We start from the raw sequence: 15,624 nt of genomic DNA on the forward strand, positions 1-15,624 counted from the left end.
AGATACACATATACTATAATATATTCTTTAAATAGACGTTCTCTGCTCTGGCAAACCTTTCATCTCTGGATAACATACACAAAGAAATATCTCAGCCTCCGAAAGTTTCATGAAATAAGCGGCATGCTCCAGTAAACTGGAGCTGTCACCCACTTCAGAGGTAAACAACATGGCGAGGATTTGTTGATGCCACTGACATTAGCCTTATTGAAAGGACAGCTGTGGAAGGCGGGTGACAAGTCTTAAAGCGGTTTTGTTGGGTGGGGGATTAAAAATAGATTAGGCTTGAAAATACAGCATCTATCACCAGTGTGTGTGTGTGTGTGTGTGTGTGTGAAAGGCTCACGTAGTGTCAGCGGAGCACTGTATTTATTTCAGTGTGAAGCCGACAAATCCCAGCTGTGGATCTTATTCGACATCAGATTGTCTGGAGTGAGACTCAAAGTGACACTGATGAGGGGGCCGATGGTGTCTGCTTTCAGATCCTCCAACAAGGACCCATCGCATTGTTTCCCTGGAACAACAACCGGGATAAGTAATCCTTGTCACTTCAGTTTAGAGTGTTGTGATTTTTTAGGCTCACTCTATTATCAGCTTCCAAGTGAGAAACAAGTCGTCTGATAATGACGTACAGCCCCACGTAAAGTGTGCACTTAAGAGACAGAAGGTGAAATGCACGGTGGCTTCCACACATCCGGCCCCCTTTAAACTCCCACATGAACGCGTTCTGTGAAACTTCCAGTCGCAGCAACACTTCCCACATCTGTATTATTCATTCATGTGGCACTGTCGTCCGTGCTCAAAATTTGTAAATAACCATTTATATTTTATGCGCAGAAAGATTGAATAATTTAACGTTTTCTCTCACGCAATAATAAACGTGAAGAGTGGCTATATTCACACCAGGTGTTTATAGATCCACTGCTCCGCTGCGCGCATGGCGAGACACTACAGGCACTGTTTTTTCATGCACCGATCAGTTTTGAGATTTCGGGCTATTTTTCTTCCTTTACATGTATACTTTCAGAAAAGTCGAAAGAAATGGTAGAAAATCCACATTAAGGTGGTTATTTTACTTCATTTTGTCTCTTTCATCAGTAGATTTCTTCTAAATTTACCAAAAGTTAGCAGCTACTATGACATGCTGTGCCTGTTGTCTGACCCATGTCATGTCAGGTACAGTATCATTGTAAAGCTCATTTCCTCCGTATCCACAACCAATCGTAAAAGATAACAATCTATGGAATTTTACAATACAAGTCTTTAAAGGCCGTTTCCTCAACTTCAGCAGCACTTACAGATGCCAAACCTTCCAGTTTTATTCCTGTCTATATTCCGATGGTTTTTACAGAGGGGATTGTTGATATATTCAAAACTTGATTTAAACAACATTTTATTCCTAAAACAGGGCGAAATTAGATTATTTTTAGGGCTGGTGACAGTATTTTAGATAAAAAGAGATAACCAGAATCCCCTCTGTAAAAACTTCTGACTCTTATTATGTCAACAAAATAAAACAAGAATTTTGAAAGGGGCTTTATCGATTGTTCAGATTTCAGTTCTGGAAATGTACTGTATGCAAATTAACGCATATTTTATTACATATTGCCTCATTTACATCTTTAAACATAGGATTTGACAAAACTTGTAATACAAAAAATATTTGTCTTAATGTAAGTGATGAACTTGGGAAGTTTCATGGTGATATGTGTTAGTTAAAATTTTTACCCTATTCACCTGTAGTGTCTCCCCTTAAAGACGCTTTCTGTTCTCGCTCCATCAAAGCTAATATTTTCAGCTAAATCTTTCAGAGCCATGTCGCCCCACTGACCAGGAAGGGATGCAAGTAATGATAAATAAAAGCAGTGCTCCATCAGAGGCAGAAAGGAAGCAGGAGGAGAAAAACACCCTCCTCACTGGAGAGAATGTGCCTGACATGGTGTTGTCTAATATCCGCTGACTGGGGTTGAGTTAGAGGAGCTGTCTGCACAGACTCGACACATCGCATCGCTCTGATGCAATCAAGACGGAGCTGTCTTCGCCTCAAACCACCACCGATTCCCATGTTAGCCTCTCACACGCAAATGCACTTCGATAACATCAGGTTGTTCCTTTTAACGCTGATTGGCGGTAAACTGAATTTATGCTGATCATCCTTCTGTCTCCCCATCGCTCTCTGTTTTTTTTTGCTATTCATGGCACACATTTATGCAGTGCACTCGAGTGAGTTTTGCCAGCGCAGCAGAGGCTAGCAGTGAGATTCACTCAACAACTCGAGTGCAATGCACAAGCGGGAAGCGTAGTGGAGTCTCAGCTTTGCCCGTTAAGAGTTTTTGGAAGAAAGCTGCTCGTTCAGCAGATGGAAATCTGTGATGCATTCTCAAATAGCTGTGTACTAGCGGTTAACTCATTAAAGAAGTGTAAACTCCTAACAAAAACTCCCACATGAATTCCACCGAGCGGCAACACAAATGTAAAAGTGAGTACTCCCACATTGTGTATTATTTCACAGAGGGAATAAATTATATCCAGTCACAGTGTAAATGGCTGTGACTAAGGCAGCATCTGCTGAGTGAACCTGTGAGCCAGCCACTCAGTCCGTTAATGCCACAGGGGTACATGCTCTCTGCCACTAATGCTAACCATTAACATTATCGTGCCTTGTGGAGCTCTAATAGCTGTTTTTTAATACTTCCTTGCTCCTTGAATTAGCCATAGTGACCTTTGAAGCTTCCCCACAAGTCGTTCATGCCTCTCTCTCCATCCCTTTAATGTTGCCCTCTCTTGCTGCCGTCATTCATTTCTGGTAGAGGCGGCGAGAGGAGATCAAACACGGAGCCTCGCTGCTGCCGAGGCGTCTTTGGAGCAGCATCACCCCCTTGTCATTTTGCTTTGTTATTAGCTGTGACATTTGTGCCGTGTGATTCTGACTTTCGTTTATCATGTAACTTTTACTGTGTGTGTGTGTGTGTGTGTGTGTGTGTGTGTGTGTGTAAGGTAATGATCAGTGTGAAACGATGCTCACATGTTTGGCAGGTGTAGGTGAGGCCTGGTAAGAGACTGCTGCATCATTTGATGGACACACACACACACACAACTCTCACCTTCATGACTGATGGAAAACCTGTCAGAGGAGGCCGTTTCAGCGCATTCCTATAATCGCTCTTGTTATTCAGCGATTCATGTGACGGCTGCTTGAGTCATCTTGGAGCCACCTTCAACAGGTGGCCAGTCCATCAACACACACATACACACACACATCCGCTGTTACATTTACATTTTGGAACAGTTTTACCTGGTAATCATGTGTTTGTCACAATTTTTCTTCACATCAAATCAGCCAGTCTGCCCCTACTGTACGTCTTTGATCATTTGAATTGTTGAGAATTGAGAGTTGAAGTACTGAGATTTACAAGCATTAATATATTTTTTATGAATGGGGGTGTAAGCAGAAATGCACACACAATCATTTCTGCACCGTGTAGACACACGTGGGTGTGGCCAACTGCTTTTGTAATTATATGGACTAGAGGTGAGCATGTGTGAGCCTGGCACTGCGCGGACCAATCTGTAGAACTGGATGGAGCATGATGAGTATGTAGCTGGTAGGAGGAATACATTACAAGCAGGTGGAGATGGAGTGGGCCTCACTTAGAACCAATCAAATCGACTCCTCTCGTGTTCTTCGCAGCACAAATGTACCAACACTGAATTGCTTCCAAGGTCAGGTGACGGCTGCTGGTGTTTGCTAAATTTACGATTCGAGAAGCTTCAAGAACGTTCTGTCACCAAGTGTTTTGAAGTTAATGGTGTTTTTGTAACAAAGAGTTTTTAGCAAAATGAAGGGTACAATCTTCACAGCTGGAGAGTCTGGCATCAAAGGTACAACGACCTTTATGAGTAATTTTTCATTATGGGTGAATGAAAAATTATTCATCAGCATCAGTGAACTCTACCACACTCCATCAAGATCAGCATCAAGTTAACTCTTTGTCCCACAGGCCACTAAGGAGATAGAAGTGGGCAATATACCCTAATATTTATATCACAGCTTGTTTTATGTCTGTTGTACTAAATGTCTACAGTACAGTATATGGGTCTATGACATGATGCACCCTAATGTCAAGTGTTGTAACCAATATTTTTTCATAAAATAAATCTGCACTCAAATCTCAAATAAATGTAATTCACTTTTGCAATGCAACACTATGTTTCTTGACAAATTTTAGATGATTTGTCACACTTTATTTGTAAAAAAAAAAAAAAAAAAAAAAGCAGCATTTTTAGGATATTTCTTTTGTATTTTTTCAGAAGAAAGTATACTTTTTATAAGTACACTTACTGTAAATCCACGGTATGGATAAAATAATTAATATTTATCATTCTTTGTGGTTACACCATTTGACATACAGTAAGGGGCATTCAGTCTTACTAATGTTGAAAAATGGTTCAAATGTCATTTCAAATGACTTACTGTACTGTAAAATGTATATTTTAAGAAATCTGATACGTGCTTTTATACCATTTATTTTGTTATTTGTCACTGACCCATTATCATATAATTGTACAAATTATCACCTAAATGTTTCAATCTACTAGCATGAAATTATCTTTGCCATTTCACATCTCTGGCTGTGTCCTGTCATAGACAACACACACCTGGCCGTGTGTGTGTGTGTGTTAGGTAGGTGAGGCATGTGTTTGTATCTGGAGCAGAGGAAACTGGAGAAAACGAAAGGAGTTAAGTGCCAAAGCACGTTTTTATGTGTTGAGGGGTGGTAATTGGAAGCGGATGAATCAGTTGAGAAAAGAAACACCACTGGGTTTAAATGTCTGTGTAATGTTAATTTTCAGGGATTTCTGCTGCTTTGAGCTCTGTTCTTGTTAAAGGTCAAATTTAGCTTGGTTGTGATTTCCTCATTTAAAAATGCAAATTTAAATTTGTTCCAATACAAACAACCAAACAAAAATCTTTTAATGCAGACATATGTTACTGGGACGAGAATCATCCTGCTGGTATGATTTATACTTCAAAGACTCAAATTATGCACATCAAGTCTTTTCATAATGTTATGTTTTGTGATAAAAGTATTGACCAAAATTATTGCCATACCATTTACAGGCCATATTGTGCTGCCCTTCATCCAGCATTTTCTGTCAGTGGCCATTTGCAGAGGAGGATTACCGAGCGTTGAAGTTCACAGGTCTCGCAGTAGACAGACATCGGGCCAAACATCCCTAAAGCTATCTGAACTGAAGAACTCTACTTCATGCAAGATGAGAACAGCGATCCAAACTATTGTTTCTCCAATTACCACTGATGTTAATTCTATTTTTATCAACCCTTTTTAAAATTCGATACAGTCTTTAAATTTCCTCTCCTTTCAGACAACATAGCTTTGATTTCACCTCTGAAGGTCAAACACAAAGGCAGAGAACTGTCCAGTCACTGAAAATCACTGCTAAGAGATCTTGGAGTGCATTGTTTGCACATCTGCAGCTCATTCACGTCTGACAGCTCCTCCTGAAAAGCCACAGAGCGTACCTGTCAGCTGCAGGGCTGTCAGCTCTGCCTTGGGTACATTTTTGGACTTGGTCTATGACAGCTGTGTTCAGAGACTTGAAGGCTGCAATGCATTCACATCTGCATCATCCTTGGGCTTGACAGACCAACATTTCGGCTTCATGTGCACTCCTGTGGCTTCCTGGGAGACGTCGGCTCGTTCGGTGCGATCGCTGAGAGTTCTCTTACCGTCATGGGTTCCGCGTGAAAAGTTTTGTTCGTCATGTAGCATCTTTTAATCATCCGCTGTTCTCAGACCAGGCTGAAAGGACCGTTCCGTCCACTTTAAATCAGTCAAAACGGGTCAGAGTGGTTGATGCGGTTGCACCACTAAGGCCCGATTTGTTGCAATCTCCAAATATCTCTCAGGTTATTGCTAAAAGCATCGAAGCAGGTGTTGCGGTGCTCGCTCTGCCTCGTGGAACATCTGCTCAACAAGCTGACGTTGTGCCTGTATTTTGCATGTGCACACAACTTTGGTGCACTGTGGAAACTTGGCATTAGGCGGTTTTATGACAGTTGGAGATGATAAAATATGCAGCGCACACAGGTAATACCGATGCTGTTTCCGCAGGTTTCATGTTTGTGTATATCAGCGCTAAAGAAGCCAGGTTTTCCCCGTCTTCTGTGTGTATCTCAGACATCCAGGTTGCTGTTGGTGTGTTTTTTTCCACTGGATCTTGAAGCTGTTTTCACAAAAAGATCCAGTCAGGCTCTCCACAGTTTTAAATGCATCCTTCAGATGTTTGTGCTCATGAATGTGCACAAAGAGCTGGTCATGAATGAGCACAAACATCCAGGAATAACACCAACACTGTGGGTGGTGTAGAAGGGAAGAAAATGAAAAAAACAAAAACAAGAACACAATAACACTGTCATCCATCCCATACGTCTCTCTGGAAGATCTTCAGCAAGCACCACATCCCCTGTGTTTTTCAAAAACCAGCAACACACTGAAACAAATCCTAGTCCTGCAAATCCTGGAAAGTGCTCGAGTGTATTCACAGTCCAATGCGGTGACAAATGCACAGACCTACTGTACTGTATATAGAGCTGAAAGCAAACACACGGCTCAAACACAGCAGGGCCGACTCCTCCGGTCAAGACTCGGCAGCTCGCCCACACCTGAAGGATGATGACTAAATAAAACCAAAGTTTAACTAAATAAAATGCAGAGGCAAGCGGAAAAGTTGGAAACTCTCATGAAACTATTTTACCAAACCTGCTGACGACCCCAAATTGATGAATAAAATAACACACTCTCTTTGGTCAGTCTCTGTTGACTTGAATTAATGTATTTATTCTGGACCCAGGAAACAAGCTTTGTACGTGAGAAACACTGAAGAATCGGTTTAACTGCTCCTTCCCTCAGCAGCCCATTGTACCAAGCTGCAATTAGGACAAGGTTGTAGTTGGTCTCCTCTCTCTGAATAACAAAGTCCAGTAGGAGCGGTTTATAATAAGGATATTTCAGACACTGGGCAGTCACAGGTCACAAAGACTGACTCTATATATTACAATAAACAATGATACCACACATATCATACTGTAGCTCACCCCACCCTGTTATTATGAACGTTTTATCCATATATCATATTTATAACCCACAATGTGTGAAAGGATTGCTGAAATAAATATCTGAATGTGAATCTAATTCTACCTACAGTGGTCATGGGTTTGAATCCAACCAGTCCTTTGCTGTCATCTCCGTTACATCTCGCTCTTGTCTTTCTATCTCTCTCTTTTCAATAAAAGCAACAAAAAAAAACAACAGAAAAATATATTTAAAAAAGCCCATTAATACAACTTCAGCAGTCATTGTCCTGAATAACGGGAGGATTTGAAAACTGTGTTGCCGCTGATTCCAGACAGAGGTCTGGCTCAGCTTTTTGTTGTATCTGTTCCTGCCTGATAATCACTTACAGTAGTGAAACACCCCCTTCGCTGCAGCTCTACTGACAGAGAGAGAGAGCATTGTGCGAGCCCTGTCAGGCTCCATATGGGTCTGCTTTATGACACTGATCCAAGTAGAAAATGATGATTCTCATAAAAGTTAAGCTGTGACAGCTGCGGCAACAAAGAGGGAGCATTTACACTTAACAACTCAGTACAAAGAAAAAAGAAAAAAAAAAACGCTGTCATTAGTTTGGCCCGTGCTTTTAATAGCTCCGTCTGCCACTTTCCCCCTTCATCAGTTGAAGATTATGACTGAAACATAATTGTCTTCATTTGCCCCAGACACAGTGAGTGTGTAACATTGTTCTGTTTTTGTCTCCAGGGGGAAGGAGTTTGGTCATGATGTAGATTTCATCGTCACCACGCCAGAGCTGGGGAGGGAGAGGAGTCTGCTGCCTGACATCATCGACAGACTCACACAAAAGGTACGTCCTTTGATTTTTTGTACTCCAGATATAATAGATAACATGGAGGATGGTCGGCAAGTTCACATTATGTGTTGATGTAATGTAATGTAAACACTAAATGATCAAATAGCACCACTACATTTTGCATAATTAGGCAACTCTTCCAACACACTTTTATGTTTACAAAGGATTTACAGTCAAACATAAATTTGAATTTCAGTTTGAATTTGTTTTATATCTTCTGACTTTGTACTAACTGAACTTAATTGGAAACCAAAGACAAATTTCACCACTGTTTTCCAAATTTTTATGATTTTTTTTTAGACAAAACTTTTTCATTTGGGCTTTTGGCCTTTATTTGGAGCTATAGAGGAAGGTGTTGACTTTTCCTGGCTCGATCAACAGGTTGTTTTCCTGTTACATGTAAAAAAAGAAAAAAAGAAAAAGAAATAGGTGAGGGCCATGGAGGCAATGTGCTCGCTATAAACCCAGGGCCGTTGCTAGGAATTCTGGGCCCCCTGAAAGAATACTAAAGTGGGCCCCATACCCCCTGACTTTTCCACTTTTTTTTCTTACACTACGTAGCCTATGTATTATACTTTTTTATTTAGCCTACTTTGTTTTGATGCTAATGCAGCATTACTGTGAGTATTAGTCAGGGTCTTATGCAGAATAAATCAGTGATACAAAGATTAGACTATTGGGGTTTTTTGTGGGCCCTACGGGCGCTGGGCCCCTAGAATTATCATCACCTTTCTCCCCTACAACGGCCTTGCATAAACCATTTACAAAATGAAAACCAAGACATTCACAGCGGTCACACACACACACACACACACCTACACACACACACCTTAAGGACACTGTACTGTATCTCTTACTGCAGTGCATGCTGTATATTTTACTAATAAGGCTTTTAATGGAGTTTGTCACTTTCCCATCATTCAGAACTGTGTCCTTGGAAACTTCCAGCAGCCTTTTCATAAAGCTCAGACAGATAGGTCGTCTGGGTTCTGCTTATTTAACCACCTTTAATGGAAAGAGATTTGGTAAAGTGAGTGAATTAGGTAAAAGAGAAATAGCACAATCCAACAGCTTACTTAAAGAAACTTTAGCAGGACTTTCAAGGACCATGGGCGCTGGAGACCCCCTGAATAATAAAAAAAAAGGATCCTTTAGTGGAAAATGGCCAAAAAAGGGAGAAAGAGTAAGAAAGAGAGGAGGGTGAGAGGAGAGAAATGGGAGAAGATAAATGTCGGAAAGAGACAGATAACGGCTGATTGAGGCAGAGAGAAAGTAGAAGGTGGAACAGTGAGGAAATGTGTGAGCAAGAGATAAAACACAGAAACAGACCACGTTAACGGCAGGCTATGTTTACACACACTCAGTGGTTTAATTATTGCCTGCACTCAAATGATGACAATTATTTTCTGCTAATATCTTATTAATGGGACAAATATCAGTGTGCTGCAGAAGTGTCCAATTAAAATGCAGAAACATTTATCTAATTACGTTAAAATAAGCTTTGAATCACAAATGTACAAACACAGCGTGTTCAGATTTATACAATACTGCTTTTATCTTGTCTTTACACTCAATTATAACAGGATGGACATTTCAACTAAATTGTCTTTGCGTTTAATCAAAAAGGAAAATCAGAGTATAAAACATTTGCTGTGTGTACAGACTCAGGTCCTGGGAGGATCTCAGCTGCACAGCCTTATTATACGCAGAGTCAGATAACCATCAAACATGAATCAGAGGTAAAATGATTATTTTGTAATAAAAACAAAAAAGGACTTGATTATTTTTCATCCATGAATAATGACCTTGCCACTTGTGACCCTTGACAATCTGCAAACTGTTTCCCTCACGCCCCCAAACATTGTACACTCCCGTTCAACACATCTGTTTATTACCTTTTGATTTTACCCAGAACTGTTTGTTTTTAAGGAAGTGGATTTGATTAAAATATCATTAACAAGAACATGAACTCCGTGTTTCCACTGTCCTCATTAGTTTCTGTTGTGCAAGTGTAAAATGCAAATAGAAATTTTCCTGCCAGAGTTTTCATAAAACAAAAGACGAGAGGCTCTTCTTCACCCCGAGTGAACTCTTTTCTTCCCTGTTAAAAACATGTTTGTTTTGCTCTTAACTTCACAAGCATCAATCTGACTTGTGTTGTTTTGTAACATTGAGAACCAGTGGAAATAACAACATAAGCAAAGGCTCCAGTCAGAAATGGTTCAAAAGCAAGAAATAATTGTGGGATCGGCTCCACCTGTGTTTAATAAATGAAAATGTCTGCTCTGTCTGCTCACGTCTTTTCACAGTACATTAGAATGGGCTAAAACACTTTAGGGACAAAATCCACCGCACTTATTATAATGAAAATGCATCATAAAGTTCACCCGAAGTTAAAGTGAGGCTTCAGCAGACTGGAGAAGCCAAATCAGGCGTATCTCTTAAAAACGACTGCCCTTTTTAAAACAATATTGTTTCTTTAGGCAACTGTTCTCCTGCTCAGCTGTGTAGGAGGGATGTCCAGACACAGACAGTCAGAGGTCAGTTTGTTGCAGGTTAAGGGCTGCGGTGTAAAGACACTCTTAAAGAAAACTATGTGAATTTAGATGAGCTGACACAGTGATTTTCCTCCATAAATCTTAATCTGTGTCTGTTCCTTAAATTTACAGCTGATGTATCATTATTTATTCATCTGCAAAGAGCTCAGTCTCAGTGCATTTTTGGATTTTCTGGCACCCAGACTCACAAATATGTTTCCATTTGAAAATGTTAGACTGAGGTACAAATGGTGATGCACAAGTTGTAAATTACAGATACAGATTTACAGACACGAATCACTGTGCATAGAGTTTTTTGAGTTAAAAAACTCAACATTTATTCCTGAATATTTTCGCTGGCTGTTTTACACAAGAGACATCGGCTACATTACCAGTCAGTTTGGCTAAGTCAGACTGCTCAGGCTTTGTACTATCTTTGATTCGGGAGAGAAACAGTGGATCGAGGCTGTCTTGTGCAGTGCGGCTGCATCAGAGAGGTTGGAGCTACATGGTTAATAATTAGTGTCCCACAACTCAGTTTTGCTGCATGCAGCAGTGTCATGTGAAAACTGTGTATCTCCAAAAACCTTCCATTTATTATGGCTCTGCCATTAACATGCATCCAAGGATGTCACTTCAAATCTGTCATTAAGATGCGCGTCCACATGTGTCTCGAGTGACCACTTAATAGGATCTCGCTTCTCTGCTGTTTATGCAAATAAACATGCAGGTATAAATCAATTCAGTCTGCAAAGAGCAAATGTTTGCCAATAAATATTTTCTGCATCCATGAGTATGTGAGGGTCGGTTATGTTCCCCATGATGTAAATTATTTCATCTTACCTCTATCTCTCTCTTTCTCTCCCTTGCTATCTCAAAGAAAAAAGTGATTAACCTGCTGTGACTTCTTATTCAGTTCTTTTAACCTCAAAGCTTACTAACGGGAATAAAAAAATAAGCGCTATGTGTTGTCAAATGTTGTCTTCTTAAGTTGCAGTACAATGAGCTCTCAGGGCCACCGTACGTTATGAAGCGGCAAAGGACTAATTAGACTGTGGCAGAGGACATCAGTTGAGTAGGCCGACCTTCACTGTGACCCAGGAAACATTTTCATTCACGCAATCTGTCACAGTCTTGTCCCACTCCCCACGATAAACTGAGAGTATTTCACTATTTCATACGCGTAAGATTGTATTTCATTGTAGAGCGGTGTGCAGTGCATTGATTCGTTCTTCTCCCTCTTTCTCCGCTCTCCTTCTCCTCTCTGTCTCTCCATCTCTCTCTTTCTCACCCCCACACACACACACACACACACACACACACACACACACTGTGACAATGGATCTGTCGGTAATAACAACACATTTGGTCTTTGCAAACATAAATGATTTACAGTGAGGTCCAAATGCCTCAGCCCACTCACCCATTCAGGTTTACATTTTTATTTGCATACAGAGCGGGGTAGAGAGATCTGATCGCAAGCGGCCACTTGAGACTTATGTAGAGATGAATGTTAACACCAGGTGTGAACCGCCGTATACTTAGAGCTGTCCACTTGTGATCAGAATGCACCTCTCCACCGTCAATTGTTGGGGATAGTTCAACATTTTGGCAAATTGGCCCATTGCCATAATCCCTATAGTCATAGTAGTACAGTAGATTTGTGACCTTTATTTAGCTATGTTTAGAACGGCGCAGCCGAACCACGAGCTGCTCAGAGCTATGCTACGGAGGCTCATGGGACTTGTTGGTTTCCCTCATCTAACTCATTAAATACACAATCCAACAACTCCAAAATGCTCTCGTGGACAAGTTGTGACCTGCACATTCAGCACGCTATGAGATAATAACAGAACGTTAAGTTGTTTTCGAGGTAAATTCATGGAAAACCGCTGATGCACATTCCTGTCGAGGGCAGTTTTTCAGCAAGCAGTCTCTGCATTTGCGTGGTGAATGTGCAGGTCACAACTTGTCCACCAGAGCGTTTTGGAGTTGTTGGATTGTGTATTTGATGAGTTTGATGAGAGAAACCAAGAAATCCCATTAACCTCCGTAGTGTAGCTCTGAGCAGCTCGCGGCTCTGCTCCGCCGTTCTAAAAATAGCTTGCACCGACAATTAAAGGTAACGAACCTACTGCTATGGCTGTAGGGATTATGGCAATGGGCCAATTTGCCAAAATGTTGAACTATCCCTTTAATATAATGCAGACAGCTCATTTTCCAGGGAACTTGATGACACAGCGTTTTGCATCAAAACCGGCTCTCCAAAACCAAATGAAAACACATAATGGACCGTATCACTTACAGGAAATGTACAACACCTGATATTTAGTGGGGAAAAAAAAATACAACAACAATGAAGTGGGAGGAAGTGGAAGAGAAGTTTTCTTAGTCGACACGGTCTCCCTCTGATAAATGCCTAGTTTGGAGGTGGTCATGAAAAGAGACAAGTGTTTGATGAAGAGTAGGACCACGCTGTCTTGTCGAGCTGCTAGCTTCTTTTTTGTCATCACTGGGTTTAAAAATAAATCCCTCTGTCATCCACCACTCCTCCATCTACACCTCCACATAGCTCCCCACTCCTTCAGAGGTCCATCCAGATGATAATTACCTCCTACTCACTGTATGTTATCGCACCTTTTTGCAGCCACTTAGATCCGCCATAAGTGGAGGGAAACGAGGTGAAGGTGCGAGAGCGTGTGTGTGCGAACATGTGCGGATAAGGAGGCAGGATGGATGTGAGACAGTGAATTAGGCGGGTAGGGGCAGGTGTTAAAAAGGCTTTAGGAGCCTAAAGAAGGGACGGGCGCGATACAAGAGGAAGCTTTCTTCCGAGCAGGCGGGATGGAGTGGGGATGGGCCTGCAGGGACCGAGGCACAAGAGACAGTGATTAAGTGGAGGTAGCAGGGGTTGACTCTAAGTCGTGTAACCTTGTCATCTGCAATCAAGCCTCCAGGGGCCCCACGTGTCTTCACTCAGGCCTAATATCACGGGCAGCATCACCCCTCCCTCCCTCCCTGCACCCTTTCAGCACCCCCTCTATCCCCCATCAGCCTACAGGGAGTTAAAAATACATCTATCTAAAAATGTCCTTGTAAAAACGGGTTCATCATTTTTTTCCTCTCCTCTCTCCCTCCTCCTCCTGCTGATATTCTGAAAGCATAACTTGGGGGCAGAGCCAAGGTCAGCCACCAGCTTCTGTGGCAGACAGATGAGATTCAGCTTGGCCCCGGTAATAGCAACGCAGAGAGAGAGAGAGGCCGTGTTTCGTCTTCCATCCATCTGTCATCTCTGCCTCTAAACACCGTATAAGTGCTGCTTTATGAAGGCCGAGGCGCGTATGCATCGCCGCCGCTCCAATGGTATTCAGCTCAGGCTTTATTGTTCTGCATTCGATGCGAGGCGATGGAGTCCGGAGAGTTCTCCCTTTTGGCTGAATAAGTGATTCAAGCGGAGCTGCCCATATAGCAGAGGTTATTTCGCAGTCATATGGAGTTAGTCACTGTGGGATCTTAATAAAATCTGACCAGTAAAAGGCTACTTTGACTGACATTGAGAGGACACACAAACAGACAGACACACAAACCGCTGCACTTTAATTTCAGCAATCAGTCTCTTTCATTCCAGCGAAGCTACAAATCAAAGTCAAAGCGCAGTTCAAACGGTCCTGGCTAACACGCGCTAATCTGCGACTTGAAGGCAGGTTTTGAAGTCTCTTTCTGCGAGTCAAAGAGAATGCGCGATGAGATCTGAGCGCCTTATGCTCGTCCTCTGGATGCAGGTGGCTGCGTTGGCCACAGCAACCACTCTTCACACTCTGAAGAAAAGACCCTGAGTAAATAATCAAATAAAGAAAAGGCTCAGCTTTTAGATCACAATTTCAAAAGTCATGTTCACTTGACTCTTTTTTTTTTCTTTCAGTGCTCAGAGGCAAAGCTTTGGGGGAAAGATTATCTTCCCGCTGTCCTCCTCTGTAATTCCCTCTGTAAACAGTTTTGGTGGAATAAGCTTACTCTCAGATGCTCGCTGACATTACCTGCTGTGTGGGAGATGATTACAGAGCGCTACTGGGCTAAACAGCCCCCGGCGATGCTGAGACGGGGAACTTCATGACATCCTGTTTTTATGGTGGATTTGCGAGTGTATGTGTGTCACACACGAGGAGAAGAGAGACTAAGAGAAAGCGGCGCAGCTGTACTGTGCGTGCGTGGGCGGTGCGGATCGAAAAACGCATTGAATGATGGGCATCCATATTCAGGTACTTAATGGTCTGTGCAACCGTCGCCATAATACATTAATACTTCTCTCGGAAGGCATCAATAAGATTCAAAGCTGAGAGAAATGGAGCTACCGCCAGGAGGGACCGAAATATCTGCCGGAATACAGGAACATGAAGTGACCTACATTTGCGGCCCGATGCATGAGATGGGTTGCAGACCTTCTCCCACAACTTGTCTGAAGTGTGGCTCCAGGGGACTTTAATTTCAGATTAGTCAGTATTTAAGTGTTTTATGGCATCATTCTGGCCTCATTATCTAAGTGAGGAGCTGCCGCTGCCTTTAGCTAAGCTGTTACAGAATGTAAAGGGAAATTTAGGAATCCCTCTGCCTGCCTATTATTGGAAGGTGAATGGTTATCTGTAATAGCTAAGGGAGCAGAAGACGGGTGGCATCAAGAACTCTTTTTTTTTTTGCCTGAAATTGCATGACAAAGGAGTCCACCCCTGAGGATGATTGGAGGAGGGAGCTGGCCATTTCTTTAAAACCTGCTCCCTCTGTGTGTCACTCAAGGTTTTCTCCATCGCCACCTTGGATTTCTCACGACCTCCGTTCCTCAGTGCCATCTAAGAAAATGGCTGTCCTCGTCTGATAACCCGTGCAGTTCGACAGTCGGGCAGGGACTGTTCAGTATAGCGGCTATGCTGACATGGTATTTAATGTTTTGCGATTAACCTAAGTCACAGGCTGGACAGACAGAGTGGCTGCTCACTGCAGTCCCTTCCCCAATTATTGCTCTTTAAGGGGAATGTGGCAGATTTATGGCCAGTGGGAAGAGAGTAGTAACCCAATGATTACACCGGGCTCTGGAATTAAATTGACAATTTGTAATCTTAATCACCTTAACACTCCTGCATCC

The 15,624-nt window shown here is 42.1% G+C and overlaps 1 protein-coding gene across 1 annotated transcript in view; it reads left to right on the forward strand.

Moving 5' to 3' along the window:
- dntt (deoxynucleotidyltransferase, terminal) overlaps window positions 1-15,624 on the forward strand; it is a gene marked incomplete at both ends in the record, with an annotated part of 103,880 nt that overhangs the window by 35,114 nt on the left and 53,142 nt on the right. The window contains one exon of the mRNA XM_083988488.1: window positions 7,842-7,944. Within this exon, the coding sequence (XP_083844614.1) occupies window positions 7,842-7,944 (103 nt within the window). The remainder of the gene's footprint in view (window positions 1-7,841; window positions 7,945-15,624) is intronic.

The sequence above is a fragment of the Trachurus trachurus genome (assembly GCF_905171665.1).
Source record: "Trachurus trachurus genome assembly, chromosome: 15".
Classification (NCBI taxonomy): domain Eukaryota; kingdom Metazoa; phylum Chordata; class Actinopteri; order Carangiformes; family Carangidae; genus Trachurus; species Trachurus trachurus.